Source organism: Xenia sp. Carnegie-2017, unplaced genomic scaffold (assembly GCF_021976095.1).
Source record: "Xenia sp. Carnegie-2017 unplaced genomic scaffold, XeniaSp_v1 HiC_scaffold_19, whole genome shotgun sequence".
NCBI lineage: Eukaryota > Metazoa > Cnidaria > Anthozoa > Malacalcyonacea > Xeniidae > Xenia > Xenia sp. Carnegie-2017.
In genome coordinates, this window is record NW_025813481.1 from 4,218,840 (window position 1) to 4,245,969 (window position 27,130).

Sequence of the window (27,130 nt, forward strand, 5' to 3'; positions counted from 1 at the left end):
AAAAAATGGATTAAAAATTTCATATTTAAACCCTTGATGACTCTCGCTTTTTGCTTTACAAGAACACCTTTCTTGTGGTATCAATGTATCATAACCCTATCAGGACATGTCCATTTCATCATCCAAGTTGTTTGTTTCCTCGTCTTTTAGAGTAACTTTTGATGATTGATTATCATTGCCTTCAACTGGTCAAATAACAACATTTTTCACTTTGATCACATTTGTAAATTTTCCACATTTTACTATCAACACTCACTGTCCATTTTCTTTTTCTCCTGTTCAATTCTTTTTAGCTGCTTCAAAAGTAGTCTACGTTTCTTTCCTGACAGTGTAATATTTGCTTTGGGATTCGTCCTATGATAAAAATATTCATGGGTCAAAGTTACAAGGGATGTGGGGACTTAAAATAAACTGCAGAAAATGAAAGTAACTGGTTTGAACCTAAATGCTTTGAAGTAAATGCTTTGAAATACTAGGTCAGTTCATGTCAAGTTGTCAAGATGCAAATACCTCGTTTTCCTTAAGATGTGAGTTGTTGTAAGCGGATCGACGCTCAATTTTTTTTTCTTATTTTTATCGCGAATCACCTTTTTTCTTTTCCTTTTTGATTTAACCTGAAATTGTTATATATTTGAACCGTCACGTGTAAGGTAAGCTATTATTAAATGGAAAATCAACTGGTAAATCAAAATGGTTTACAGGCTCTATACTGCCGTGAATAAATGGTAAAACTTACTGCAGCTGACTTTGGATGATTTATGCTTGAACCTGCGGCCATTGAACGATTTAAAAACAGTAAATTTACAGAAAATCATCAAATAGTTTAATACATTTGTTAGGGTTTTGGGTGAAGTGTTTATAACAACCTGAGCCTGCAGACATCTTGCCCATCTATTCTTTCCTGTATCTTTCCTCTTGCTCTTCCTTCACCCACTCCACCTACCAGAGACAGGCAAGGGTGAAGTTTCTGTTATACACTGCAAAAGATATGAGTAGGTTAGTGGGTGTGTGCCAAATGATCTCGGGTGCAAACATCGAGAAAAACATTGAAACGTGTAAGCGACTCATAAAGAAGGCATACAAGCGTGGTGTAAAGGTTTGACAAGATTCAACATTTTTTGTAATTCATTGAACTCAGAAAAGAGGTGTAAATTAAGAATGCTCACATTTTAGATGGTGTTTCTGCCAGAGTCATTTGACTATGTATCAGAGAACAAGGAGATGTGTCTTTCTCTTGCTCATGATGTCAATGGAAAAATCATCACTGAATTATCTCAGATGGCAAAGGAACTCAACATTTGGCTGTCACTTGGGGGTTTTCATGAAAAGGTGCACTTATTATGTAAAGCTTTTTGTTTAAATTTTTGTAAGTATACATTGCTATATTCCTGGGTTATTTTAGAACACATCAACAGAAGATAGCAGAGTGTACAACACACATTTGATTATTGACAACAATGGCAATATTGCAGGCAAATATAACAAACTTCACCTCTTTGACATTGATATAAAAGATGGGGTAACACTTAAGGAGTCGGACAGTTTTATACATGGCAAGATCTTTCTCCCATCATAAGTACACCGGTTGGAAACATTGGTCTCTCAATTGTATCTTTGCTATCTGTTGTAGTTACAAGAAACCTTTACAAAAGATTAGAAATATTTACTTCTTAACACTAGATACATAGTGCTATGATTTACGATTTCCTGAGCTATCCATTGGTTTGGCACAAAGAGGTGCAGATGTCCTTACCTATCCATCTGCATTCACATTCATCACTGGAGCTGCTCATTGGGAGGTACAGTTTTAACAATAATGGTAGAAATAGGTTTTCTCAGCAAACTTAAGTTTAAAAAATGCTGGTATTTTCAAACTAAGTCTTCTGATTAAGGCCTTTGTGGGATTGTGTTTAGTGTCTTTTGAGGGCAAGGGCCATTGAAAACCAGTGTTATGTAATAGCAGCAGCCCAGACAGGACAACATAATTCCAGCGAAGATCATATGGCCATGCTATGGTAGGTACCACTTTGGATAATTGTTGTTTATTGAGGTACGCTTTGCAAAACAAAACTCTCACTTATGTTTTATTGTAGGTGGTTGATCCTTGGGGTAAAGTTGTAGCACAGTGTCACGAGGGAGAAGACTTGTGTGTGGCAGAAATTGATTGTGATTATCAAAAGGAAGTAAGACAACAAATGCCAATATGGAAGCACAGGAGATACGACCTATATGGGAATATTGCCAAGCAACAAGATAAAGAATGACTGGAAATTATTTCTATTTGATGTCATAGACAAATATCAAATATTGTATTTCTATACACTTACATAAATCTTTAGTAAATACTGCATACATCTCTGACTTTTTGATAAAAGACAATAAAACACATTTACTGTCTGTCAAATGTTACGTCACGACTTATATGTAACGATTACGTCATTCGTATTACGTCATATCAACTTGCAGCTCTGATTTCTAATAGTTACTTGTATTGCCGCATTGTTAATGCATATCTAGTAAAATAAATATGTTCTTTTTAAATTTACAGACCAAACAATCCTATTCTTTGATCTTCCTGTACAAAATTCTACTCTAGCCGTTTATTCAAATACAGCTTGTCATTATATGGTCTCACGTTTGTTGACGGTGTGTCGCGTCGTTAACACACAGTTAATTCTTCCACAGTGAGAGGTGAAGAAGATAGCTATGGTTTCCACGGAAATGCATTTTTGTCATATCAAACCGACGTAGAACCTGGCATCAACCATTCACCAACGTTAACTACCGTTTTTTCTGATGTTTTAATGAATTCCTCCTTCTATGAAACAAAAGACGAAAATCAATAGCTACGTACCTATGAAACACATATCTTTAATAAGATGGAGTGTGCGTGAGAACAATAATGTACACTCACCAGTAATGAGGGATATTTAGGGCGATTTTCTCGGTCTTTATGTAAACTAGAATACAAACATAGTGAAAATATGAAAACTGAAGAAAGAACGCGAGCCACGGAAGGCAATATGAAAATTAAACGTTTTACTTAAAGTAAAGTTCATAAGGTCGGCTTCTTTAATCAAGAATCACTTATCAAGCCTGGGTCAGAGTTTATCAAAACAGAAGCTTACCATTGAGTGACAAATGATTGAAATTCCATTGAAAAACCTTTATCTGTCGGTAAGGCCGGGGATCGCTCCTCAATGATACGAGTAAGAATTTCAAATTCATTTTTACAATGATCGTAAGGAAATTTACCACTCGCCAATTCGACCTGTAAAGTTAAAGAAAAAATCTTTAAAACAAAGCAAACGAAGGCAAGAGTAGAGTGCTCGCTCGAGTTTCTATGGCCTACGGTAATTTTTTGATTATCATTTCACGGAAAAACTAACCAATGAGCGTCTACTTACCAAAGATATCCCCAGGCTCCAAACATCAGCTCGAACATCGTAATCCGGATTAGAAGGATCAGGGGGATCTATACGTTCAGGCTACATGACAGTAAGATACAATATAAATGTATAAGAAATACAAAAGTTCAACGAAACGTATAATTGCAATGACTAACCGCCATATATGCTGCACATCCTGCGCTTCTTGTCTTCGCCTTTGAGTCAACCAATCTTCCACTGATACCAAAGTCACACAGTTTTACACATCCACGACTGTCCAGTAAGATATTTGATGGTTTTACATCTTGAAACAAAACAAAGTATGAGTTAATCACAACTACAACGAAGTTATTTGCAATAGCATTTTGAACTTCATGGTATAACAGAAGTAAAATTGTTCAAGGTCAGTATCCTGTAACTGGAATCGCATTTGAATTCATATCTTGAAAGAAAGTGCTGAACTCTTTACAGTAACTCCTAACGCAACGCAATGTACTTGCTGCAAAACAGATGAGCTAAAAACACTTCGGGAGGCCCTTCCTTCTGCCTAGTCTCATGTTTGGTATATTAAGGTTCAAACTTTTAACTAATAAACAAACCTCTATGCATAACACCATGTGATTCTTTCAGATAATGGAGAGCTTTTACAACCTAAAATACAGAAACAATCCCAATCACAAACACAAAAAAAATTCACTTTGGCATAGTACTAAAAGGCAACCCACAGCCACTGTCATTTTTCCAAGTATACGCTCTGGTATTGGACCATACGTATTCTTTAATTTGTCAAAACATGTTTCCATCAACTGCATGATAATGAATACATCGGACTAAATAATAGAAAAATATTTTTTATGAGGAGGAAACACAATTAATACATCAAAAACAGTATTTCAAAACATGCACAAAAAAGGAAAACAGGATGTTTGAAATGATAACAAGAATTTTACTTCAGAGATATAAGCTCCAAAACATTCAACAATGTATGGACAATCGTGACTTTTTAGTACAACATCTAAATCCATCACTATCCTCTTCTGCTCCTCAGCATTATATGATTGACACATTTTCTAAAACATACACAATGTCATATTTAACTTGTTGATTTACAAACTCAACTATCAGAGGGACAGATGATAACTGACTCACTTTTACAGCCAACACACGTCCAGTAGGTTTGTGTTTCATTTTAGAGACTTCACCACAAGTGCCACTTCCAATTACACAAATTAATTGAAAGTCATTCATTGTAAATGAGTATCTCTGGAATAAAATGTTATAGCTGTTATAAACCTTGTCTAAAACCACTTAAAATCAAAACACTTTTTCCGGTCTTCTTTCTTTCCTTTCAGAATTATAACTCGATGATATTTACCTTTTCTTTGAGAGTTAAAATCCCAGTTTTTCGTGTGAATTCAGATAATTTTTTTTGCATTTGCTTGCTGTAGGTATTATGCAAAGATATAATGATCTTCAGTGGCTGGAGGATACAAATCTTGATAAAAAAATTCCTACCTTAACGCATCATCCGTCTTAGATGGATTGGAAATAGTTTTCTTTATTTTTCTTGCTTGTTCAGTAGTTTTAATATCTAAACCTGTAAAAAATATCGATTACATTCTTTCATTAAGGACAATTAAATCATCAAGCCAGTGGACAGCGAACAAAATTTTAATTAAATTATTTCGACCCGTAGCTAAAAAATTAAAATCTATTCAATACACAAAGTTTAGAAGATTCTTATTCACACTAATAGTTCGCTTGATGTCAAATATTCTTGAGAATCAGTGAATGAATCAATGAACTTGTAAAGCTTGAAATGAAAATCAAGTTACCTTTTGAAGGTTTTCTGGCGCGCAAAGAACGACCAGGACATAACGGTAAACTTAAGCCAAGCTTTTTGCGTAACTTTTCGTCTTTTTTCTCATCGGACTTGACGTTCTCCTCGTCTAAACGAACTGTTTTCTTATTTTTATTGTCCGCCATTTTGTATTTGATGGACATCACTGATCTGTATAGTAATTACCTGGACGGGAAACCCCGTCAAAATTATATTGTTGTCAAAAACATGGATGCCGCCATACCTTATATGGCAAATTTGAGGTATTCTTTCAGACAAAATTTGTACAATAACCAAAAGACAATAACCAACAAGAACAACCAAGGCGTAGGAACCAGGGGTGGGAAATAAGCTTAGCTGGCCTGGCCACTATGACTATTCCACACAATAAGTCTTAAGACTCTTAACCAAAATGGCGAATGAAACAACAACAGAGAAAACAATGGACTTAATAAAAAGTTACGTTGACAACTGAAGCAAACCTCAAATTTTGCAACAATTTGTATTTAAAAACGCAGTGTTTTGGGAGATATACCCAAAGGCCAAGAAATGAAAAAGAAACGTGAATATTCATGATAGCTACAATAAATAGTGTTATGACAAATGACATCGCTTGGCCCCAAATGTGGACACTGTTTTTTTTTCAAAACAAAACGAAATGGGAGGGAAAACCGGTGGATCTGGTAAAAAAACCCTCCAATAAAAGAAAAGATTAAAAATTTAGAAAAATTTCCTTAAATTTTTGTAGTTTTAAGATGTTTCATATTTTTGTTGTTTTCAAATGATCCTGATGATCTACTTTAACATACAGCGTAGTAAGATTGTGCGTTGCAGTCGTATTCATCATTGAGTTCTATAATAACTGGAGCGGCTATCTCAAGCGCGGCCTTAGATATCTGGTGACGCCAAAAAAATGGCGGATTTCGTCCGTTGCCGCTGAGATTTACCGAAATTGACCGCTTTTCCGAAAATTTCACAATTTCCCACTCCCTCCTGAGGAAAGAGTGAGGTAAATGTATGTGTGTATTTGGGAATCGGCAAGCAATTTTTTGATGAAAATCACGATAAAAACCTACAATTCGTAACAGCGAGTCAACATAGCTTTCCAGTTATCGGCTCCTACGAGGATGTATTTATAACTATCGATGAAAGAGCTATATGTCGGCTACACATCTATGAATGCAGATATGCGTCGTTTTCTTACCAGCGTCAAACTTGTTTGATCGATTAAACTCTTTAGTCTATACAAAAAGTATATCATAGTTCATCTCCACAGTGGTTCACGAGAGAGAAGTTAGCTTATTTTTATCATTGCTATTTTGCTTCTTTTACTTGTTTCTTTAAAAAGTAAATATTAAATCTCTGGATATTTACGTATTTTCTGTAATTGAGTTTCATATTAAATTTCAAAAGACTCAAGTCTGCATAGGTTTGGTAAATGAAAACAAACAATATTGTATAGAAATTACTTTAAGTAACCTTTTGTGATGTTCTGAAGTGCAACTGCATCAAATACTTGTAAAGTTGTAGCACATTTTGATTTTGTTGTATTGATATATAAATTGGGCAAAATGCAAATAATCATCAAAACACTTATGCTTCCAATGGTGTTTATAATTCATTTTAGTTTTAATACTTCTACCCTTATTTTTCACTTTGTTTTGTTTTTCCTATATTTTCAATATAAGTGCACAATTTGAATGATTAAAACAGTTTTCACTTCAATAATAAATTTCATAAGCAGTTGGTAGTGCATTTTGTTCTCTGAGTATCCACATTTGGTATTTTCTTCATACATGAATGATGAAATGCATATGGATATGTCATAACAAGGCAATAAAACCAAATGAATTAAATACCTATAGTGTACTTTTATGCTAGAAGCTTAACAGCTTTCTAGAAATTATAAAGTTATTGGATTATATTACCTCTATATCATCAATCTCATGAAAAGAAAAAGAAGCAAATATTTGTAGAAAAGCTTTGAAAAGTGAAAACATTTATTTAAAAAGCAGCAATGATGCATATGATAAATCCCCATTCTGTACTCTAATAGGTAAATAAGCTCAAACTGTTTCTTAAAGAAATATAAGAAATATATAAGAAATATACAGTACAGTAAATTTAAAGGTTTCATCACTGAATCTTTAATGCTTCAGTATAGTGCATTAGATATTAGTAACATTTAAACAACACTCAACTAAAATATTTTGATAAAGATATGCCATGATTTAAACATTATGTTATATAAAACCCAATGGCTTATTCAGTTTAATGCTTCACATCTGCATCAAGTCATCATCAATCTCAGTACAAATGTTTACATAGACACAAACTTTATGGCCTTTCCATTTTATATGTTGTGAATTGACATTTAATTAAGCATCAAAACACACAACCTTCTTGCCATCTTTTTTTGGTTCATGAACTTCAACTTCAAAGCATTCAAGGCATCATTAGTGAATCCATTGTCTCCATCCATAGAATTTGACCATGATCAAATTAAATAACTCTGGATAAGGCAGACAATAAATCAATTATCTTTACAGCATTATCATTTTTAAGACTCTGCCTGATCAATAACATCTTCCAGTCATCTTTACTTCTTGGTCTTCCCTGCATGTTGTCAGCAAATACAACATAACAAGCTCTGCTCCAAATCATGGGTACTGTTGGGGCTGATCATTTCTTCTTGATACTTTTCACAGAGCAAAATGTGTGCAGGGTCTTTTTGCTTTAGGGAAACTATTTTGCAAATAGATAGGTAAATTTACGATTTCATGCATTAACAAATGACAGAAAAGTATGCAGAAATTTATAGACAAAAACAGGAAAACATCAGTATATTTGGCGTTCAAGTCAGTCTTAAAAAATACGATCTTTAATATGTATTTTATGGCTTTTCAAGTGCATGTATAATTGCTTTTCAATCGTTGACGGACTAACAAAACAAACAACTACCTCACCTGTGGGAAGCGATATGTACCTTTTTGTGGAAACTACGACATCCAACAATTGAACGATTGAAGTGTTGGCATTATAAAAGAAATGCCAAAAAAGAATCGTCACAGAATATGGAACTAACGATATCCATATTCTGTGATATCGTGTTTGTTTTTGAAAAATTCTTTATAATTTACTATAGACACCAGGGGGAGGTCGAGAATATTATTTTTCTGCAAAGCGATCATTTCAGCGGAAATACGTCCGTTGGCCGCCATTTTTTTGGCGACCTCGCCCCAGTAAAGATAGCCGCTCCAGTTATTATAGAACTCAATGGTATTCATGCTTTGCAAGCTACGTCATAGCCGCCATGTTGGATGAATTTAATAAGGATTTTCCTTATTTACAATGCAAACGTCATCTAACATGGCGAACATTCCATTGTTCCCTAACTCCCAGGGGAATGGTTGCACACCACCTATACAAATTTACGAAGCGACAAAAAAAGCGGGCTGACTACCCTAATGACAGCAAATATTTTGTGCTCGAACAAAAGAAACGCAAACTTTGGTAGAGAACAAAAAATGAAAGAGCGCAGAGTGTTAACAAAAATGTTAATAAATAGACGAAAAATGAAAACTAATAGCAGCCCATATATAAATCATATGAAAAATTATTCTGTACGAACGACCTAACCATTCACTTGCTAATAACAATGAAAAATGAAATGACCAAAGTAATGTCATGACTTGCATAAAAATCATTTTTGATGTCTACTTGACTTCATTCGATTCAAAATTTCCATGTTGCTTCATTAAGCCCTTCATTAATAGCTGGCTTTCACTCGTGTGTTTTGTCAGAAAATTTAACAATTGTCACAGTTTAGTTTTACGGCAATTTGTAACGAATGAATTTGAAAATGCATTACACTGTTATACATTATGCATAACAAAACTCGCTAGTGTGAATCTTTCAATGAGGACGCTTGTTTCTGTGGTGTTCTGTTGTCGTTCATTCATTCTCCAGTTAGTAGGCCCACAGACATAGCTACTCTATAAAAACATGTCATAAACGTCAGCATACATAATGAACACAAACAGAAATTAAATATATTGAAAAGAACAAAACTTTAATACCTGATTTCCAAGCCATGTCCTGGTCAGTCAGATCCAGGCGACTTAATAGGTCTCTTCCTTTATTTTTTATCACGCAGTTTTTACGTGTGTATCATTAAAATTTATTGTAAACTTTTTTTTGTTAACGTTAAATAAAATAAGTAAAAAGTAGCGAGTGAAAGCCAGCTATATTTTTGCACAGCAAGTGACGTCTTTTATTGATATTTTTTTTTAATTTGGGTGTTTTCTATGATTAAAGTTCAAATAATAAAAATAGATCATCAGGATCCTTTTTAAGTATCTCATGCAGTTACGCATACAACACTTATCTACTCAACTTACAAACCACAAGACATGGACCGTGTTTTCCACTGGCTTGTTTTCCATCTTCGTAGAATATATTCGTTTATATAGCCCAATCATTTCAATGTTCATATGCCCTTATGCGATGCCCATTCAATATGTTTATCCCATTCCATACACAAAGTTACCAGCATCATTTACCAATAAAGTAGCTTTTGATATCACGAACTCTTATTGTAACTTCAAGCGAAGGATAAGGGATCACTTCAATACCCCAGTTATATCATCACTCAAAGAATGCTTAGTGCAGAGTTGATCTTCTGTGAATATCAGTTGACCACTTTTACGTGGGTTCATATAACAATGGGGCCCATCATCATTATATGAACAAACAACTGACATCAACAAAGAATCCAAACTACAAATGAACATTCTTGGCCATGAATCACCATGACACATAAGTAATGACAAACTAGTAAGAGTAATTGAAGTGAACGACACAGGTGGTAAAGGGACTTTAATAACTCCATCCATGTGGGATCTACAATATAAGAAAATATAAAACACATGTTACGAGATTTCATAATGAATAACTGTGAATATGACGTTAGTTTGCGTTTTTAAATTCTTAATTAGATATATTGAGAATGAGCAAATAACATTGTGTTTTCTCTTTGACTGTCCAAATGGAAGAACATCACCTACATTGCACGAATAGCTTTATTCAGTTGAGTTTGAACGATGCAACAAGTTTCAAACGATCAAAGGCTTAACATCTTGATCAAAGCATTTTACAGTGAAAGCTTTCATAGTACGAGGCCTACCCTATGACTAGTTGATTATTCCATGTAACTCATACTTCGGTACTTCGTCAGTAAAATGACAGAATTTACCTTTCTTTCACCTTAAATTTACTAACTTTCCGTTGTCAACATTTCTCTAATTGACGTCATGACTAAATTTTTCTGACTGTGATTGGCTCCGTAGGAGCATGTCACCTTTCACAAAGACAATAAGTAATCCTTCAATGGATTTAAATAAAAAAAATCATTAGAATCTTCAGGTTTTTTGCGCTTTAATGTCGTTAGCAAAGAAAAGATTCATGAACGTTAGGACCCGTTTACACTATACAGGATTGTTATCGTAGCAAGTTGAATATTCTCTGTATTTAAAGGCAGTGAAATTGTCCAACGTTAGAAACACAATGATATGGACGAAATCTATCATCTTAAACAGCTTCTACTCCCAACATTTAACCCTTTAAAGCAAATAAAAATGTCGTGATGAGCGAATCCGGTATAATGTAAACGCAGCCTTAGATTCAAGGCACTATGATGAAATTATAAATTAGACATCAATTTTGTCCAAATGTTCATTTGATCTAGAAGTCATATCTTGCTAGGTTAAGGATAGAAGAGGGTTTGTATCGTCTTTGATACCTTATTTGTATCATTTAAATTGAGCCTCGCTTTCAACCATTATGCTATAAAATTTTGATTAATTTTGCATAGTAAATTTCTTTTTACCTTAAAATATTTTCATAATTCAATCTAGAAAGTAACTTCTCTTCTTGAGTAATTTTGCGATTAAACAGCACACTTTTCGGATTCAAAGGAATTCTTTTGATCGCAAAGAGACAGCAGTCTAATTTATTACGTACCTGAGCATATATAAAGCATTTCCAAATCACGTACAAAATTTCCATCACATGACGAAATTACCGTCTATTTGAACGATGTATGTAATAGAAAGTTACCTTAATTGACACCTGAAGCAAACACTCCTTTTTCCAAGCATCTGCAACACCTCAAATTCATTCCGAACTCTTGAGTTTCTCGAAGCGTAGCCAAAAGGAATAGGCATCAAATCAGGAGATTCATCTCCATCATCACAGCCATTTTTATTTCTACCGTGATCTTGTTCAGCGTCAAGCTTATCTGAAGTGATGTCATTGCTTAAACCGTGCGACATGGGATTTGGAGGGATAAAAGGATGTCCAAGAAGCTGCTGTGCTAAGCATTGGTTACCAATCTATGGACATACACATCTAAACTAAGTGTATGACATTAAAAGACTGTAGTTGTAAATTCTTCGTCACTTTAAAGCTTGTTTTTCTTCGTGATCTTTATTTTTTGAAGTGGAAGCTTTGAGTGGAAGTTTTCAATCATGGCTATCATTATATTGAGAAATATACATATTCTGAGAAGGGTTACCTTTTTTATCACACTAAGATTCAATGAAAGGAACTTAGAAGTCCAAAACACACTTTTTGATTCATCCAAAAACCAAACTCTTTTTCCTTGACATTACTTGACTTTTTAAAGAAAACACCTGAAAAAATGTAACAATAGAAAACTAAAAAATGTCAAAACGCGTTTACTTGAATCATACCCCATTGGCAAAAATTAGAGAAAAATAGCAAATAATAAGTCTTTATATATAACGAAAATTTTTCATATTTTTTCATGTTTAGTTACACATGCATACAGTTAGCAAATACAATAACCGAAAGTTTCTACCTGTGAATGAACGTGAGCTAATCCTTCTACATTCTCATGGAGAAGCGGCCACATTCTCTGTTGGTTCTTGTACTATCCCTAGTCAATAACATTCCTTAGAGTACTCTTCTCACAATATCTCATCTGTATACAAAAAATTTGCAGAGTACACTTTGAGTCTTCTAGCAAATCTCTTGTGGTGATTTTCTCCTCTTCACTTTTAAAATCAGATTCCTCGTCTTAAAGGAAGAGACGCTCTTAGTTATTTTTACATCATGAACAAGCTCAGCAACATCATGAACATTTCGTGTAGTTATAGCACTAGATTTCTACATAATGTAAATCATGCCCACATATCTCAATGAGTGTTAGTTATTCTTGTAGTTTAATTTTAACAATTTCCTTTTCACAGTTTGCAAGGTGGTGTATTTGTGAAAATTCAAGCTTAAACAGAAATTTTAAAATGGAATTAGAGAGAGAGAAATTAATATCACTCATACTTGCTATGATGACATTCATGAGTATGTTTTAATCAGTCTTTAAAGCACTCTGCAGTGCGCAAGAAACTTAAATTCATTTTAAATTCATTTCTTCGTTTCGCTGTTGATGAAATACTGATGTTTGCAAAATATACAAAGACAATGATGGTGAATATTGGCTTGGACGCAACAAATGCTTTCAGTTTTTTTCATTTCAGCTGTTTAAATTTAGACTTTTCTGCTGCCCTCTCCAACTATTTTGTTTGTCCATGCTAAAACCCTTGGCAAGATATCACACAAATGTCTACATTTACCATCTCAACATTAAATAAATTTCCAAGGAAACAGGCAAACAGTCATAAGTGCTTCAATGATTGTGTTGCATTTAGAAGAAGTAAACTTGAATGGGTAGCACTTAAAGGTTAGCAAAACTTTGTCATGATGTCCTATCCATTTCCTGTACTCTGTTTGCAAACCTCTTGCAATATACGCTCTCAAAGCATGCTTGCAGTTTCTTAGTTCAGATGCTTAACACTTCAAAAGAAGGAGAATACATACCTGCTTTTGACGAGCGCAGAAAAAAGTTTTCGCATTCAGCGATCAATTGTGCAGCATGAACTCTTACAACAGGTACAACCATTGTGGTATTTGGTAAATCCACTGACCTGGTAAATCTAAATCCCCATGACGAAGCGGGCAAATCCCAATAAACGAATTTGGTAAATCTTTATGACGTATTTAGTCTAATCCAATCCGTTCGTACAAATATGCAGATTAGCCATGTACGTCTGTCGTATGGGAACAAGTGACTTTTGTCAAAAAATAAACTTTAGCAGTGTACAACAGCTAAATACGTGAAAGTTTTTCTTTTTTTGCTTCCATTATTATGTCTGAAGACTCATTGAATGATCCTGTTAAGTTTGATAGACAACGAAGAAGACGGAGAAGAGCGTCACGGAATTTGGATGATGGCCCATCGCGGGACGCAAACAAAAGTAGCCCATCGAAAGGTGAACATAATTCAAAAATTCCGTTTCAGGATATGTCTTCAAAGCAAAACGAAAAAGCGCAAAGACAAGGGAAACCAGGCTCAAGCGGAAATAGTAATTCACTTGAGCTGAATGACGACAGAAGGAGCAGACATCGAAAGTCTAGGAAAAGAGAAACAAAGGATGCTACTGGTATGCTATTTTTTTAGGATCTTTTGCTTTCGAAATACGATTTATATTGTACCAACTCATTCTGTTATAAAAAATTTTTCATGATAGAGTCTGAAGAAACAGGTGAAAACAGTATGGAAAGACATCGCCGTCCAGTAAAACCACGTATGAATAGATCAGTTAGTGAAGAAGTGTTACAAATTGAAAGAGAGATGAATGAGGGAAAACATGGCTTGAAACCATACATGCATGGTAATAACTATGTTGCCACGTACTTAGTTGACACTTCAGCAGTTGTTGCCAAGTAAATTATAAATGTTTTGTATTTCAAGGAACAATTGACAGTACTAGTGCAATGTCAAAGAGTAAAACAGAAAACAGCTCTTTTAAATCAAGTGGGCATAGCAGGCCGAAAGCCAAGCCAAAACGGAATAAAACAAAAGACCGATTATCTCGGTAATAAATTTATTATATCGCATTTATTGTCAACATATCAATTAATTTGGATCGACATTGAGTGCCATCTCATTTTTTTATTCAGCATTCAAAGCGCATCTGCTGAAGAAGAAAATTACCAAGGAGATTTGGATGATGAAGGTTTGTGTAGTAGATTAGATAAGTGGATGAGCCTTGACTCACTTTTTAATTTGTAATTAAATTAAATGAGTTTCAAAACTTTTTGCCAACTACTGTCATTGCTCTTTATTGTCATAGAATCATTCTACAATGGATTTAAGGTCGACAAAGAAGACTTGGTTACCGAAGGATCGGCTAACTCATTCAAAATAACTGCACCATTACCCAAAGTCAATTCAAAATCAGTTCTACCAAGCGAGCCTTTAGATGTTCTCTTTATTGAAAAGAAAGGTGATTAGTAAAACAATATTCCTCGAGCATTTTGTGGCGTCTTTATCTTTTTAACTTTCATTTTATAGACGGTGGTTTTAAGAAGGAACAAAAAAATGTTGTTGCCCAGAAAATGAAAATGAATTATCGTACAACAAGTGATGATTCTCCCAGAGTAGCCACAACCTGTGACTTTGCTGTGGTAAAATAATCATCCTTGCATCTCTGCACTTCTCTTCTTTCCCTTTCTTCCAACATTAGCAAAATTTTGATGGAAGGACCATGGACGTGTGTTCGTCATTAATATAGAACGCCAACTCCAACTAATTTTCTGTTTCTGTAGTCTATCATCTAAAGAATTCATTCATCTTTTTAGGCAACGCAAAAGGCTTTCAAAACATTCGCTTTATTTTGTCATGGTTTACTTGCAGGTACGTTCTTACGAAACACCGAACCTGGTTAGCACTATTTTCCACCCAGCAAACCGCCCTTTATTTGAAATATAATATTTTACACAATATAATATTTCACACAATCTAATATTTTACACAATATAATATTTTATATAATATTTTACACAATCGTCGAAAAACGACATATTTTCCATCCTGGATTATAAGTTTATAACTTAAGGTGGTTGCATGAAAATTTATACTGCAACATTTATCTGTAAATATTTTCATATGTTGATATTAAAAACTGTATTATAAAAATATAAAATTACTCGCCATCTCAAATCGACCTAGCACCAGTGCATGCATGGTTTCCTTTTAGCTTTTGGTTCTTTCCCATTAGCCGCCATCTTTAATTTATTAACGATTGTGTAAAGTAAAGGGCGGTTTGCTGGGTGGAAAATAGTGCTAACCACCGAACCTCGTAAGCAAAAAAGTCCTGGGTACGAGTTTGTGTTTTTCTTAGTATTATAAACATGCCTGTATTGCATAAAGTCAGTCTGTCTGTATTGTCTTTGCATCTTTCCTCGAGCCGTTCAGCTAGTATTTGATTGGAACTAGTTGAACTGCTGGCTTCATATCTTGGTTGCAGTTAGCTAGCCTTTCCGTTGTATGCTTAATATAATCATCCATGCAAAGTTATTTCTTCACATTAAGGTGTTGGTCTTTGTCAATGTCTGTTCGTGTACACGCTATCTTCAAACAACGGCGCGGAAAACTTTCTTTCCAATTACTACAAACTGGCACAGCCCATTGGCAGTATGTTTTACTTCATGTTAGCTGTTTGTACGGTATCTGTGTTGGACAGGTATTTTTCATGAATATTTCACGATTTCAACATGACATGTTCACGTGCAAACTGTCTTTAATCTTCTTATAGTTATGGATTAGGAAGGACAAGATCAGGGTTTTGTCACAAACTTCTATCCAATCCTCTATGGACTTTCACATTAATCGGTAAAATGTATTTTCAGAAAATTTGCGTAAGTTGCAGTGTTAAAATTTCACCCTGTTTTATGTTTTCATGTTACTAGTTTACGTCCTGTCCTTGATATTTACATTGAGTGTGGCGATGATTGATGATAAAATAAGTTTGTATAAGATCGATCCCTCACTGTGGTAAGTCTTTAAACCGTCAATACTCTCACATATAGCAGTAGACAAAAGAAACATTTTCAAACTTATATATATTAGAATTTGAAGAAATTCATCTCTAAAGTACATAGCCATCTCAACATCAGCTGGTTTACACTGGCATTGAAAGGAAATTTCTGCATAAATTGCAGTCAACTATTTCTTTTCATAATTCTTACAAGTAAACTAGTTTACTGTGCGGAAGTTGTTCATGGAACTCTTCAGGGGTCTGGGGATGAATTAATATAAATACTGTCCTTGCTCTTCTAAAAATTTTTAATTCCGTTGGTGTACTCCAGTTTTTAAGAAGTCAAAGATTCCTTTTATTGAAAAATGTTCTGCCATAGTAGATAATTCAAACTACCTCGAAACTTTGGCGGAAAACTTTCTGTTGTTGATGGAGGCGTTTAACCAAACAGGCTTCTTACTCTTGTTTTTTTTGGCTTCAGGAAAAATAACGAAGAGAAACAGAGTCTTGACGACTGGAAAATTGTTAATTTGATGCGAGTAATTGGTGCTGTGTTTGGATGGATGCTATTGTCATGGCAACCGAGAGGAGATGCATCTGAAGGTATTGTATATGTAAAGTCGAACCTCTAATTTTGGGCACTTCTAGGAATCGTTCACCTCTTGTTATGCTGTTAACGTACACTGCTTTAAATTCTTAAATTCTATAACTTCTCAACGCAACCTCTCGTAAGCGAATATTAATTTTGTGGTACAATTAATGTGTTATTGCCTTTTCTTACTTTAATTATAGTTTTTGCCCCAAAGGCTTTTGGTGAAAATTTTCGTGTATTTTGTAGTGAATCTATTTGATGATGACCACGTGCTATCCAAGCCACCAATTCAGGCTCCTTCTGGTGACAATGGTAAACCGTCTGCTCGTGGTTTTAAAAAAGACATCCCGTGAAGTTAACATTTCGATGATGAAGAGATTTTTGATGTTACTTGGAGTAAAGCAATTCTAAAGCAGTCGTACCAATCTTACTAAAACTGCCACCAACATCTCGTTTCTACACGAATGTTTACGCCTTGATGTTTTTTATTTAAAAGATAGAAATGTGAAATTCAGACTAACTGACTGCAATAGCATTGTCCACGAAATGCAATTATCTGAAATTCCCATCTGTTGTACATTGAATGTCATATAATTTATGTGAAAATTGTATAAATATGATAATATATCTTTATTCGGACATTTCATGTCCGATCATGAATGCTGAATCATATTTGACTTTGTCTGAGATTGGTCAAGGTAGACTTGGAAGAATGTCATTGGCATATTGGTCAGTGAAGGAAGAGAAACAGTGTCTTCATCGAAAACGTCATGTGATGGATGAATATATGTGAGCCTATGTCGTGCACATACATGTGGCCTGGGCCTGGCCCCTGAAATTCCGGGGTGATCCTCCCGAACACTTAACTCGGTCCCATGTGCTTCTCTTTCTTTTGGTTTGTTCTGTAATTTTGCACAAGGTTAGCCTAATTTCTCTTCCAAAATGAGAATTTTTTATGCTTATTTGTCTGCTTCCCAAAGTCTTTTATGTCCTAGGACAAGGTTTACATAATTATATTTTATCTGACTGTTTGAAATTACCGATCTGACATTTCTCATTCTTTATTCACACGATTGTTTGAAGACTTGAAGTTGGTTGTGTTGTCATATTTTTGAACACTTCTTGATCATTTGAACCATTGTAGATATAAGCCGAATATTAGTTTGAAATATAGAAAACACATAAGTTAAACTGTATCTCGAAGGTTGACGGTGTTCAGTGTATTACAAACAAATTTTAGAGCATCAAAATCTTGACTAATATTTCAGCAAAAATGGCCGACGATTGGGCGATTGATGATAGTCAGGTTGTAGTTGGACCCGAAGCTCAGGATATTAAATTATTTGGCAAATGGAGCTCTGATGATGTGCAAGTTGGTGACATCAGTTTGACTGTAAGGAATCCTCATATTATATGAAACATTTAATGTTTTTGTTCACAAACTACTCTAACCAATTTACAGCATTTGAAACATATTCTCGTTTGCTTGTAGGATTATATTGCAGTGAAAGAGAAAAACTCGGTATACCTTCCTCATACTGCTGGAAGGTATGCGGCAAAACGATTCAGGAAGGCTCAATGTCCGATCGTTGAACGTCTCACCAATTCCATGATGATGCACGGGAGAAATAATGGCAAAAAATTATTGACCATTCGTATTGTTCAGCATTCATTTGAAATTATTCATCTGCTTACTGGAGAGGTGTGTGTTGTGTACCTTGTTGTACCTCATTATACCTCAAGCTTATTATCCAGTTATTTTATCCATGTGTAAAATTAAGAGTTTTAACCATAAACAACTACAACTGGTTGAGTTTTGTAAAGTTAATAGTATTGATGGCTTTTCAGAACCCCTTGCAAGTTCTGGTGAATGCTATTATCAATAGTGGACCACGTGAGGATTCCACACGTATTGGTAGAGCCGGTACAGTCCGTAGACAGGCGGTTGATGTATCTCCTTTAAGACGTGTAAATCAGGCAATATGGCTTCTTTGCACTGGAGCTAGAGAGGCATCTTTCAGAAATATCAAATCTATAGCTGAATGCTTGGCTGATGAATTGATAAATGCTGCAAAGGTAAATGAAGGAGTGGATGTATTTTTATTTTTGATATTGTAGCTACTGAACTGTTTGTTGTATTCACAATGGTTATCTGAATTTAGTTAAGTGGAGTATTGTTATAGAAGATTACTAATGATATTTTGTTGTCATATTAGGGTTCCTCTAATTCTTATGCCATAAAGAAGAAAGATGAACTGGAAAGAGTAGCTAAATCAAATCGTTAAAATATCTGATAAGTTCACTCAAACTGAATAAAATAACCACAATCTGGTGGAAAAAATTGTGTTTTTCTTTCTATGATATTAGTAGCTTTATATTACAGCAACAGGTAGATTGCAAATTAGCATCTTAAAATCCAACACTGTCTTACACAACTGAGAGAGAAGACATTGTCACAACTAAGTATTCGTCAGTTTTATATCATCTCTCAAAATGGTCTAAATTAGGTTATAGTTTACATCTGATGGCACAGAAGACCTTGAACATCTAAGTTTTTTATCAGGATAGTCTTGGGGGGATATTGTTGACTTTTGAAGCTTTTTTATTTGGAGTGGTGATGGATGGTAGGTTGAAATTCAAAATTATTCTTATTTTTTTAAATTATCAACTTTCACTTTCTAATCTACCTGAAAAACTTTGCGCAAAGTGGCCGCACCAGGCCCCAACAGCTGAACTCAACGTACCATAAACATTGGACTGTGGTCTGTTGTGTTAGTACCCTTGTGGTTAAGAAAGAAAGTTATTCTGTTTGTGAAGTTCTAGAAGTGCGTTGATTATGATTCACTATGAAAACTGTGTTAATGATTGCAGAGAAACCATCTCTGGCACAATCTATAGCAAAATTCCTTTCAAATGGCAAAATGACGACACGTAAAGGCATAAATGGTGCCTGTTCTGTACATGAGTACAAAGGGGATTTTTTTGGTGAGATGGTCAAATTCAAAATGACCGCGGTGTGCGGTCATGTTATGACGTTAGATTTTCACAATAAATACAATAATTGGGATGCAGTCAATCCAGTCGAATTGTTCCATGCGAAAACATTGAAAAAAGAAGCTAATCCGAAATTGAATATGGTGAAATTTTTGCAACATGAATCTAAGGGTACAGACATCGTTGTCCTTTGGCTGGATTGTGATAAAGAAGGTGAAAATATATGTTTTGAAGTTTTGGACTGTGTCTTGCCAGTTATGAGTCATCCAACTCGATCAAACCAGCAAACAATATTCCGTGCTAAATTCTCTGCTATCACTGAATCAGACATAAAATATGCTATGAACAATCTAGTGAGGCCGGATGAGAACCAAGCTCGGTCTGTTGATGCAAGGCAAGAACTGGACTTGAGAATAGGTTGTGCATTCACTCGATTTCAAACCAGATATTTTCAAGGGAAATACGGTAACCTTGACAGCAGTCTTATATCATACGGACCCTGTCAAACGCCAACACTTGGTTTCTGTGTGCAGCGTCATGACATGATTATGTCATTTAAACCTGAAGTGTTTTGGCTTCTGCAAGCAAAAGTTGAACATTCATTGGGAAAGCAAATCATGCTAGATTGGAATAGGGTACGTGTCTTTGATAAGGAGGTTGCTATAATGTACCACAGTACGATTTCTAATGTTAAAGAATCAGTTGTTGATAGTGTTATCAAAAAAGAAAAAGTGAAGCAACGTCCACAGGCGTTGCATACAGTTGAAATGCTTCGTGTTGGATCATCTGCTTTGGGAATGGGCCCCCAACACACTATGCAGGTTGCAGAAAGCCTGTATACACAAGGATACATTAGTTATCCTAGAACAGAAACTACCCATTATCCTGAAAAATTTGATTTAAGAGGTACTCTTCAACAACTACAAAGTGGGACATCATGGGGATCTGCTGTTCAAGATCTTTTACGGGTAGGGTTAAACAAACCAAGGAAGGGACATGATGCTGGTGACCATCCCCCTATCACACCCACAAGACTTGCAAGAGAAGGGGATCTGTCAGGTGACGCATGGAGACTTTATGACTATGTTGTACGACATTTCGTTGCAACTTTGAGTACAGACTGTAAGTATCTACAGACTAAGATTTCATTCATTATTGGTAAAGAGCTGTTTACTTTTGTTGGTAAGACTCCATCGGATCCTGGGTTTACATCTATAATGCCATGGGCAACAATTCCTGCTGAGGAAACTATCCCTTCCCTAGAGAAAGGTGATAAATGTAAAGTTTCTGAACTGAAAGTAGTAGAAAGACAGACATCACCACCAGATTATCTTACAGAAAGTGAGCTCATCACCATGATGGAGAAACATGGTATTGGAACAGATGCCAGTATTCCTGTTCACATCAACAACATTACTCAGAGAAATTACGTTCAACTTCAAAATGGTAGACGTTTAGTTCCTACATCACTTGGCATTGTACTAGTTCATGGCTACCAAAAGATTGATCAAGAACTGGTTTTGCCAACTATGCGGTCTTCAGTTGAAGAAACACTCAATCTCATTGCAGTTGGGAAAGCAGATTTTGGTGCAGTTTTGTCTCACACGATACACATATTTTGTCAAAAATATTCTTTCTTTGAGAAATGCATTGCTAACATGGATGAATTATTCGAGGTCTCTTTCACAAAACTTGCTGATACTGGGAAGGCATTGTCAAGGTGTGGCAAATGTGTTCGCTACATGAAGCTTGTCAATGCTAAGCCAATGAGATTGCATTGTTCTCATTGCGATGAGACATACAGTTTGCCACAAAATGGAACTATTAAACTATACAAGGAGTTGAAATGCCCTTTGGATGATTTTGAGCTCGTGGTTTCCTCCACAGGTAGTCAGGGAAAGTCAACCCCCATATGTCCATATTGTTACAACAATCCTCCATTTCAAGGTATGAAGAAAGGCATGGGTTGCCCTGAATGCCTGCATCCAAATTGTAAATTTTCTCCTGCCACCCTGAGCGTGACACCTTGCTTCACATGTGATGATGGTATGGTGGTCTTTGATCAAATGTCTGCACCAAAGTGGAAAATGGCATGCAATAAATGTAATTTTGTCATACACATGTTCGAGGATGCTTTTAAAGTTACTTTGTCAGATGAAGGTTGTGATCAGTGTGGTGCTTCCTTTTTCCATGTAACATTTCACAAAGATCGATCACCTTTATCAAACATGGAAACAGAGCACACGGGTTGTGCTTTTTGTGACCCAACATTTGTATCTATGGTCAAGTTTGATATGGCAAAAGGAAGACACCCGAAGTTTCGTCACTACAGGGGTGGAAAACGAGGTCGGGGAAGAGGTAGAGGCAGAAAAAGAAGACAGGAAAAGACTAAGGACAAAATGGCTCAACTTGATGCATTTTTTTTGTGATTCATTTTACCAGAGAGAGAATTTGAACCATGCTTTCCCCCTGATGTTGATGCTAATTAGATTTAATATGCTTGCTATTATGCAAATTTATTGATTGTTTTCCGTTGTGATGAATATAAATTAGTGAACTGTAAGCTCTGACTGAGCATTGTGTGGTTTTTGGCATTCGATGATTTTTGTCGCGGTTTTTTAAAATGGTAAAAATAACTGTATGATTTTGTGAGCGTATATTGTGCGCTTAGCTTACAATAGAAAGTAAAAGCTGTAACTTAATATAGGCTGTAATATAGACCTGCGTAAAGGCAATCTGTCTATTGCTTCCTGCTTTCAACAAATTTATTTGTTTCTATAGCAGGTCAATTTGAAAACTTTATAAGTTCCGAAGTGTACTTCGACGAGAATAAGGAAAATACTCAATAGCAGTTGATGCAGAAAGGTTTCATTCATCATTCATAAGTAACAAATAAACAAATTTTTTGCGGTGTCGTTGATGGATGGGAATTCCATTCTCCTGTTGTGCGACAATCATAACTTTGCAAACTGCAACAATAAAGTGTAGCTCTTTGCAATGGGACAGAATCAAGGGAAAAATTTGAAAAAAGCTGGCACCTTGGGAAAGAAGAAAGCAGAGAAAAACTACATCGAAGATTCTTGTAAGAGACGATTTTGAATTTTTTTGTAATATATTTGTCAGTCAATATCAATATATTACGATAAATTGGTATTCTCATTCCTTTTATTTGATACGTAATGTATGTGCTGCCAAAGTATGTAGTTATTCAGTAAGAATTGCTTCTTATAGTCCTGACTAGTTGCTTTCCATATTTTATGTTGTTTAAACGTATATGTTTTGGTTATGGGATGTAATTTTCATAGAATCTATATGATGTGTGGTGTGAGGTTATCATGAGGCTATCAGTGAAACAAAAAATCAATTAAGATGGAAGAGAATCACTAGGCATTAAGTTTTAGTTTCCTGCTAAATGATTATATGTATTCTTTTTGACAGCAGCAATCTCCAATCGTCCTCTGCCCGATACTCCTCCACCTGGCGAATTGAAATCAGACTGGAAGTCTTTGGACAACTTGAATACAGTTGAATCATGTGATCCGCACTCTTTTATTGTTCTGTTTGATTTCAGAGGCAACGATGATGACCAACTTAATGTCGTGGCAAATCAGGAGGTAAATTCATGCACAAAATGATAGATTCTCTCAACTTCATCTTTTGCGCATCATCCAATTTACTTTATGTTAAGGTATGGATTTTATCTGACAATGATAATGGAGAATGGTGTCATGGCCAGTTAAGAAATGGTCAGAAAGGATGGTTACCTAGAAACTATATTGCACGTATCGATAGCTTAGATAAACATTCGTGGTATCATGGACAAATATCACGCATCAAAGCTGAAATGGTTTTAAACAGTGGCATTAATGGTAGTTTTCTTGTTCGTGAGAGTGAAGCGAATCCTGGCCAGGTTTCCATTTCTATACGATTTGATGGTCGTGTTTACCATTATCGTGTTAGCAAAAATGCTGAAAACAAACTCTTCATTTCTGCTGGTAGCAAGTTTTCCACACTTCCAGAGCTTGTGCACCATCATTCCCAGCATTCTGATGGTTTGGTGACAACACTGCATTATCCAGCACCCAAGACTGATAAACCCACTGTATATGGTACTCATAGGCCAGATAAATGGGAAGTGAGTCGCGATGAGATTTGCATGAAACAACGTTTGGATGCAGGCCAGTATGGGGAGGTTTATGAAGGACTGTGGACAAGGAATAATACAAAAGTTGCTGTTAAAACGCTCAAGGTAAGAAAATTTTACCTTTCTTAATAATAGTGTTTTTTTTACACTTTGTTTGTAATGTTTTGATTAAGGAAGAGGCAATGGAAGTTGATGACTTTTTACGTGAGGCAAATATGATGAAGCAACTGAAACATAAGAATCTTGTTCAGCTACTGGGTGTCTGTACTCGAGAGGCACCATTTTATATCATCACGGAGTTTATGGAGGGCGGAAATCTTTTAGATTATCTTCGTGATACAGAAAAAAGTAAAGATCTAGATCCACTTACTTTGATGTACTTTGCAACTCAAGTAGCTTCAGCTATGATGTATCTGGAGAGTATGAATTTTATTCATAGGTATGTCTTAATCAATGTTGAACACTATACATTTAGGAGCTGTTTGAACTGAATGTGCTATGCTATGCTTTCAGGGATTTAGCAGCTCGAAATTGCTTGCTCGGAAGCAATAACATTGTGAAAGTTGGTGATTTTGGTCTATCGCGTTTACTTCTTCGTGACGACATGTACACAGCAAGACAAGGTTCAAAGTTTCCCATCAAGTGGACGGCACCGGAGGCCCTTGCATATAACGAATTTACAGTTAAATCGGACGTATGGGGTGAGTGGATTTAAGTCACGAGTTGATTTATAAACAGGGTTTGTATTAAAACATTGTGAATGAATGCGTTGTCTGAAAGGATGTATGCCTGTCGTATTTTCTAAGATGTATTCTTTCTTTTTTAGCATTTGGAGTTTTGCTGTGGGAGATAGCGACGTATGGTATATCACCTTATCCAGGTCTTGATTTGTCTCAAGTGTACGACAAATTATTGACTGGCTATCGCATGCAAGCACCTGCTGGTTGTCCTGACGAGGTCTATCAGCTTATGAGAAAATGTAAGCGTTGCTTTGATGGAATTGTTCTCATACCAAAAGATGTTGCTTTGTGTTTATACGAAATTATTTTATGCGCCTTAATCAATCAATGAATTCTATATTGATCCATCTTTTCCTCGTTAATCCTTGTGGACACCCACTTTGGTGCCAATCTCTCCATCTCCCTTTATTCATGGTGTTTTAAAACTAACGCTCTTTGTATTCTTTGCTTGTTTTCATTTACTATTTAAGTGCCATAAATGAAATAAGACAGTGATGTTCATAACATGTTTTTTATAGGTTGGGAATTCGAACCCATGGATCGTCCTTCCTTTAAAGAAATACACAAGGAGCTGAATGAAATGTTCGAATCGAAACCAGTCAACGAAGGTAAATTAAAACCGTTGGATAGCTATTTTTTCAAATAACAACCAGTGGGGATGGTTTGTCATCATTGATCCTGGTTTCGATGTAGTTGCATGTGCTTACCAAAAATCATAAACGGACAAACTTTGATTTTAGACATCGTCTCAAAACATCTCTATAGGTTGGACAATGTAATCATCACATTTGATGTTGTTTTTCTTTCCATTCCAGTGGTTGAAAGAACATTGGAGAAGAATCGAACGTTTGGTAATACACTCTCTATGAAGTTTAGAACGGACAGGAAGACCAAAGAGAAGAAACTGAATAGGTCTGACAACTCGTCAGATGATCAGGTACTGATATCAGCATTCATTGCACACATCAGAACACATTATAAGTGGTTTTGCCAAAAGGGGGGGGGGGCTCCAGTCGTTTGGGAAACCATCACAGTGTAGTTGTATTTGGTTATTGTGCCCCGTTTTACTACAGATTAAAAAATTACTTTCATGGTACTTTCCTGAAATGGTTTCTGTGATAATTGTAGTTTATTAATTAACTTTGTCATATATTTACTCAAAGCCACCTCGACCACCGCCATCGAGCTCCAAGCCACCTCCCCTTCCTTCAATGACTTCCCGACCATCGACTTCTGCATCACCCATCCCAAATTTACCTACTCCATCAGCTGGTCGACCACCTGCGCCACTACCGTCTAGTTCCAGGCCTCCACCTCTTCCTTCGACGAATTCCCGACCATCGACTCAAGCAACAACATCCATCACAAATTTCTCTGTTCCATCAACGGGTCGACCACCTCCACCAGGCTCAAGAATCAGTAATTTGCAGTCGAAAATTGCACCAGTCGTACCAAATCTCTCCGAGATTGGAAATGTGAGACTTAGACCAACTAATAATGCTGTAAAAGCACGCCTTAAAGAAACTCCTGAACGTGGCGAAGAAGAGTCTTGGAGTAAAAGTAATGTTGCTAACTTGCGCTCTCGTCCAGGTCCTATATTACCAAACGACGACCATGTTCCACCACCTGTACCAAGAACAACTCGTGCAAATGCGTCCAACGACTTTACTACGGTCTCACAACCCAACAGAATGAAACCAAAGCTTCCACCTTCCAGAAATCGACCGCCTCCCGCATTGCCAAAAGCAACGTCATCAAATCACGTGGAAAGCCATGATGGAATGGACAATGTTCACGGTTCAATACCTGTATCACCTTCCCTCCGACAAAAACATAGAAATTTGCCACCCCCACCGGTCCCTCATGACAATGAACTAAACGGTAATATGAAAAATACATTTACAGGTCGACAACTTCCACCTGTGCCGTCAGCATGGGGTAGAAGCTCGAGGGAGAATGGAACCGAGCATCCGTTGCCACCTGTGCCAAAGCCTAAACCTCTACCTCCTCCAAAACCTAAACTACCTGTTAAACCTAGTTTTCCCCCGAGGTAGAGCTGTTATTTTATAAAACTAGGATGTATTGTAAACAATTATTGCTTAAAGTCATTTCTTTAAAGTCAAATGAACAAGAATGTAACTGCAAAACTTGTTAGAGTTTTGCTAAATCATTTTGAAAGATGGTTTTGACCAAGGGACCGAGAATCATATATGTTTACTCCATAATTAAATGATAAGTGAATCATATTCTTACGTTGTAAATAATAAAATACATAAATCGTCAGTGAATTTAGGTTGTATGGTACCATCACCAAAAACAGTTTTGCTAATACTTGTAATTATCAAAGAGGAGCTGGTATAAGAATTCGTTCGCTCGAAGCTAATACATCGATTTTACGACGCTTTTACGTATAAATAAATAAGAAAACTATAACAATTTAGGAAGCTTACGATATACGTGGGGCAATATAAATATTTTGTGAGCGTGTGGGAGGGGGGGCTAGTGTTGGTCGCCATATTTAATTATTAAAATC

At 35.8% G+C, this 27,130-nt stretch overlaps 7 protein-coding genes and 1 long non-coding RNA gene across 10 annotated transcripts; 5 read left to right on the top strand and 3 right to left on the bottom strand.

Annotated features, from left to right (window-relative positions):
• Positions 1–6: 6 nt before the first annotated feature.
• LOC124438141 (uncharacterized protein C11orf98 homolog) lies at positions 7–954 on the bottom strand. Its single transcript, XM_046988133.1, has 5 exons — positions 867–954; positions 737–768; positions 511–614; positions 257–354; positions 7–185 (listed from the first exon to the last, which is right to left on the bottom strand). The coding sequence occupies exons 1-5, from the start codon at positions 889–891 to the stop codon at positions 100–102; spliced, it is 345 nt and encodes a 114-aa protein (XP_046844089.1). The 5' UTR covers positions 892–954; the 3' UTR covers positions 7–99.
• On the top strand, positions 930–2,541 carry LOC124438138 (deaminated glutathione amidase-like). Its single transcript, XM_046988131.1, is given in 8 exon segments — positions 930–1,096; positions 1,174–1,329; positions 1,403–1,553; positions 1,556–1,608; positions 1,689–1,799; positions 1,915–1,984; positions 1,987–2,015; positions 2,094–2,541. Coding segments are annotated over 8 exon segments (849 nt in total). The 5' UTR covers positions 930–988; the 3' UTR covers positions 2,265–2,541.
• Positions 2,262–9,957, bottom strand: LOC124438136 (dual specificity mitogen-activated protein kinase kinase 7-like). The gene is made up of 13 exons (XM_046988129.1): positions 9,792–9,957; positions 5,225–5,415; positions 4,905–4,986; positions 4,765–4,831; positions 4,539–4,652; positions 4,340–4,459; positions 4,115–4,219; positions 3,989–4,040; positions 3,566–3,693; positions 3,408–3,488; positions 3,129–3,271; positions 2,915–2,960; positions 2,262–2,818 (listed from the first exon to the last, which is right to left on the bottom strand). Exons 2-13 carry the CDS (start codon positions 5,391–5,393, stop codon positions 2,738–2,740), a joined length of 1,188 nt encoding a protein of 395 aa, XP_046844085.1. The 5' UTR covers positions 5,394–5,415; positions 9,792–9,957; the 3' UTR covers positions 2,262–2,737.
• Positions 8,490–17,379, top strand: LOC124438135 (transmembrane protein 237-like). Its single transcript, XM_046988128.1, has 13 exons — positions 8,490–8,508; positions 13,404–13,748; positions 13,836–13,979; positions 14,060–14,183; positions 14,269–14,324; positions 14,442–14,594; positions 14,663–14,775; positions 14,950–15,004; positions 15,683–15,833; positions 15,906–15,982; positions 16,060–16,144; positions 16,609–16,730; positions 16,966–17,379. Exons 2-13 carry the CDS (start codon positions 13,454–13,456, stop codon positions 17,070–17,072), a joined length of 1,482 nt encoding a protein of 493 aa, XP_046844084.1. The 5' UTR covers positions 8,490–8,508; positions 13,404–13,453; the 3' UTR covers positions 17,073–17,379.
• Positions 11,319–13,207, bottom strand: LOC124438143. The gene is made up of 3 exons (XR_006945982.1): positions 13,126–13,207; positions 12,110–12,327; positions 11,319–11,921 (listed from the first exon to the last, which is right to left on the bottom strand). It is a non-coding gene; the product is annotated as an uncharacterized LOC124438143 (long non-coding RNA).
• A 207-nt stretch (positions 17,380–17,586) lies between the features above and the next one.
• Positions 17,587–19,060, top strand: LOC124438139 (40S ribosomal protein S5). Its single transcript, XM_046988132.1, has 5 exons — positions 17,587–17,638; positions 17,988–18,112; positions 18,212–18,421; positions 18,568–18,795; positions 18,936–19,060. Exons 2-5 carry the CDS (start codon positions 17,993–17,995, stop codon positions 19,002–19,004), a joined length of 627 nt encoding a protein of 208 aa, XP_046844088.1. The 5' UTR covers positions 17,587–17,638; positions 17,988–17,992; the 3' UTR covers positions 19,005–19,060.
• Positions 19,061–19,461: 401 nt separating this feature from the next.
• LOC124438119 (DNA topoisomerase 3-beta-1-like) lies at positions 19,462–22,299 on the top strand. The gene has a single exon (XM_046988110.1). It carries the CDS (start codon positions 19,566–19,568, stop codon positions 22,140–22,142), a length of 2,577 nt encoding a protein of 858 aa, XP_046844066.1. The 5' UTR covers positions 19,462–19,565; the 3' UTR covers positions 22,143–22,299.
• LOC124438121 (tyrosine-protein kinase ABL1-like) lies at positions 22,249–27,030 on the top strand. Of its 3 annotated transcripts, XM_046988112.1 has the most exons (10): positions 22,273–22,339; positions 22,495–22,795; positions 23,152–23,327; positions 23,402–23,962; positions 24,031–24,296; positions 24,371–24,558; positions 24,684–24,836; positions 25,116–25,205; positions 25,413–25,534; positions 25,761–27,030. In XM_046988112.1, exons 2-10 carry the CDS (start codon positions 22,711–22,713, stop codon positions 26,649–26,651), a joined length of 2,532 nt encoding a protein of 843 aa, XP_046844068.1. In that variant the 5' UTR covers positions 22,273–22,339; positions 22,495–22,710; the 3' UTR covers positions 26,652–27,030. The 3 variants fall into 3 exon arrangements, with proteins under 3 accessions (XP_046844067.1, XP_046844069.1, XP_046844068.1); XM_046988111.1 differs by having other exon boundaries at positions 22,249–22,795; XM_046988113.1 differs by having other exon boundaries at positions 22,249–22,795; positions 23,155–23,327.
• The last annotated feature ends 100 nt before the right edge of the window (positions 27,031–27,130 follow it).

Coding starts and splice junctions, on each gene's coding strand:
- LOC124438119 (XM_046988110.1), top strand. CDS start 19,566: ATGAAAACTGTGTTAATGATTGCAGAGAAACCATCTCTGGCACAATCT.
- LOC124438121 (XM_046988111.1), top strand. CDS start 22,711: ATGGGACAGAATCAAGGGAAAAATTTGAAAAAAGCTGGCACCTTGGGA. Junction 22,796..23,151: donor AAACTACATCGAAGATTCTT/GTAAGAGACGAT, acceptor TCTTTTTGACAG/CAGCAATCTCCAATCGTCCT. Junction 23,963..24,030: donor TTGCTGTTAAAACGCTCAAG/GTAAGAAAATTT, acceptor GTTTTGATTAAG/GAAGAGGCAATGGAAGTTGA.
- LOC124438136 (XM_046988129.1), bottom strand. CDS start 5,393: ATGTCCATCAAATACAAAATGGCGGACAATAAAAATAAGAAAACAGTT. Junction 4,041..4,114: donor TTGGAAAAATGACAGTGGCT/GTGGGTTGCCTT, acceptor TCTGTATTTTAG/GTTGTAAAAGCTCTCCATTA. Junction 3,272..3,407: donor GGAGCCTGGGGATATCTTTG/GTAAGTAGACGC, acceptor TTAACTTTACAG/GTCGAATTGGCGAGTGGTAA.
- LOC124438141 (XM_046988133.1), bottom strand. CDS start 891: ATGGGCAAGATGTCTGCAGGCTCAG. Junction 769..866: donor CAAGATGTCTGCAGGCTCAG/GTTGTTATAAAC, acceptor CAATGGCCGCAG/GTTCAAGCATAAATCATCCA. Junction 355..510: donor CACATCTTAAGGAAAACGAG/GTATTTGCATCT, acceptor TTTTTATCATAG/GACGAATCCCAAAGCAAATA.
- LOC124438135 (XM_046988128.1), top strand. CDS start 13,454: ATGTCTGAAGACTCATTGAATGATCCTGTTAAGTTTGATAGACAACGA. Junction 15,005..15,682: donor TTGTCATGGTTTACTTGCAG/GTACGTTCTTAC, acceptor CTTCACATTAAG/GTGTTGGTCTTTGTCAATGT. Junction 15,834..15,905: donor ACGGTATCTGTGTTGGACAG/GTATTTTTCATG, acceptor ATCTTCTTATAG/TTATGGATTAGGAAGGACAA.
- LOC124438139 (XM_046988132.1), top strand. CDS start 17,993: ATGGCCGACGATTGGGCGATTGATGATAGTCAGGTTGTAGTTGGACCC. Junction 18,422..18,567: donor TTCATCTGCTTACTGGAGAG/GTGTGTGTTGTG, acceptor ATGGCTTTTCAG/AACCCCTTGCAAGTTCTGGT. Junction 18,796..18,935: donor AATTGATAAATGCTGCAAAG/GTAAATGAAGGA, acceptor TTGTCATATTAG/GGTTCCTCTAATTCTTATGC.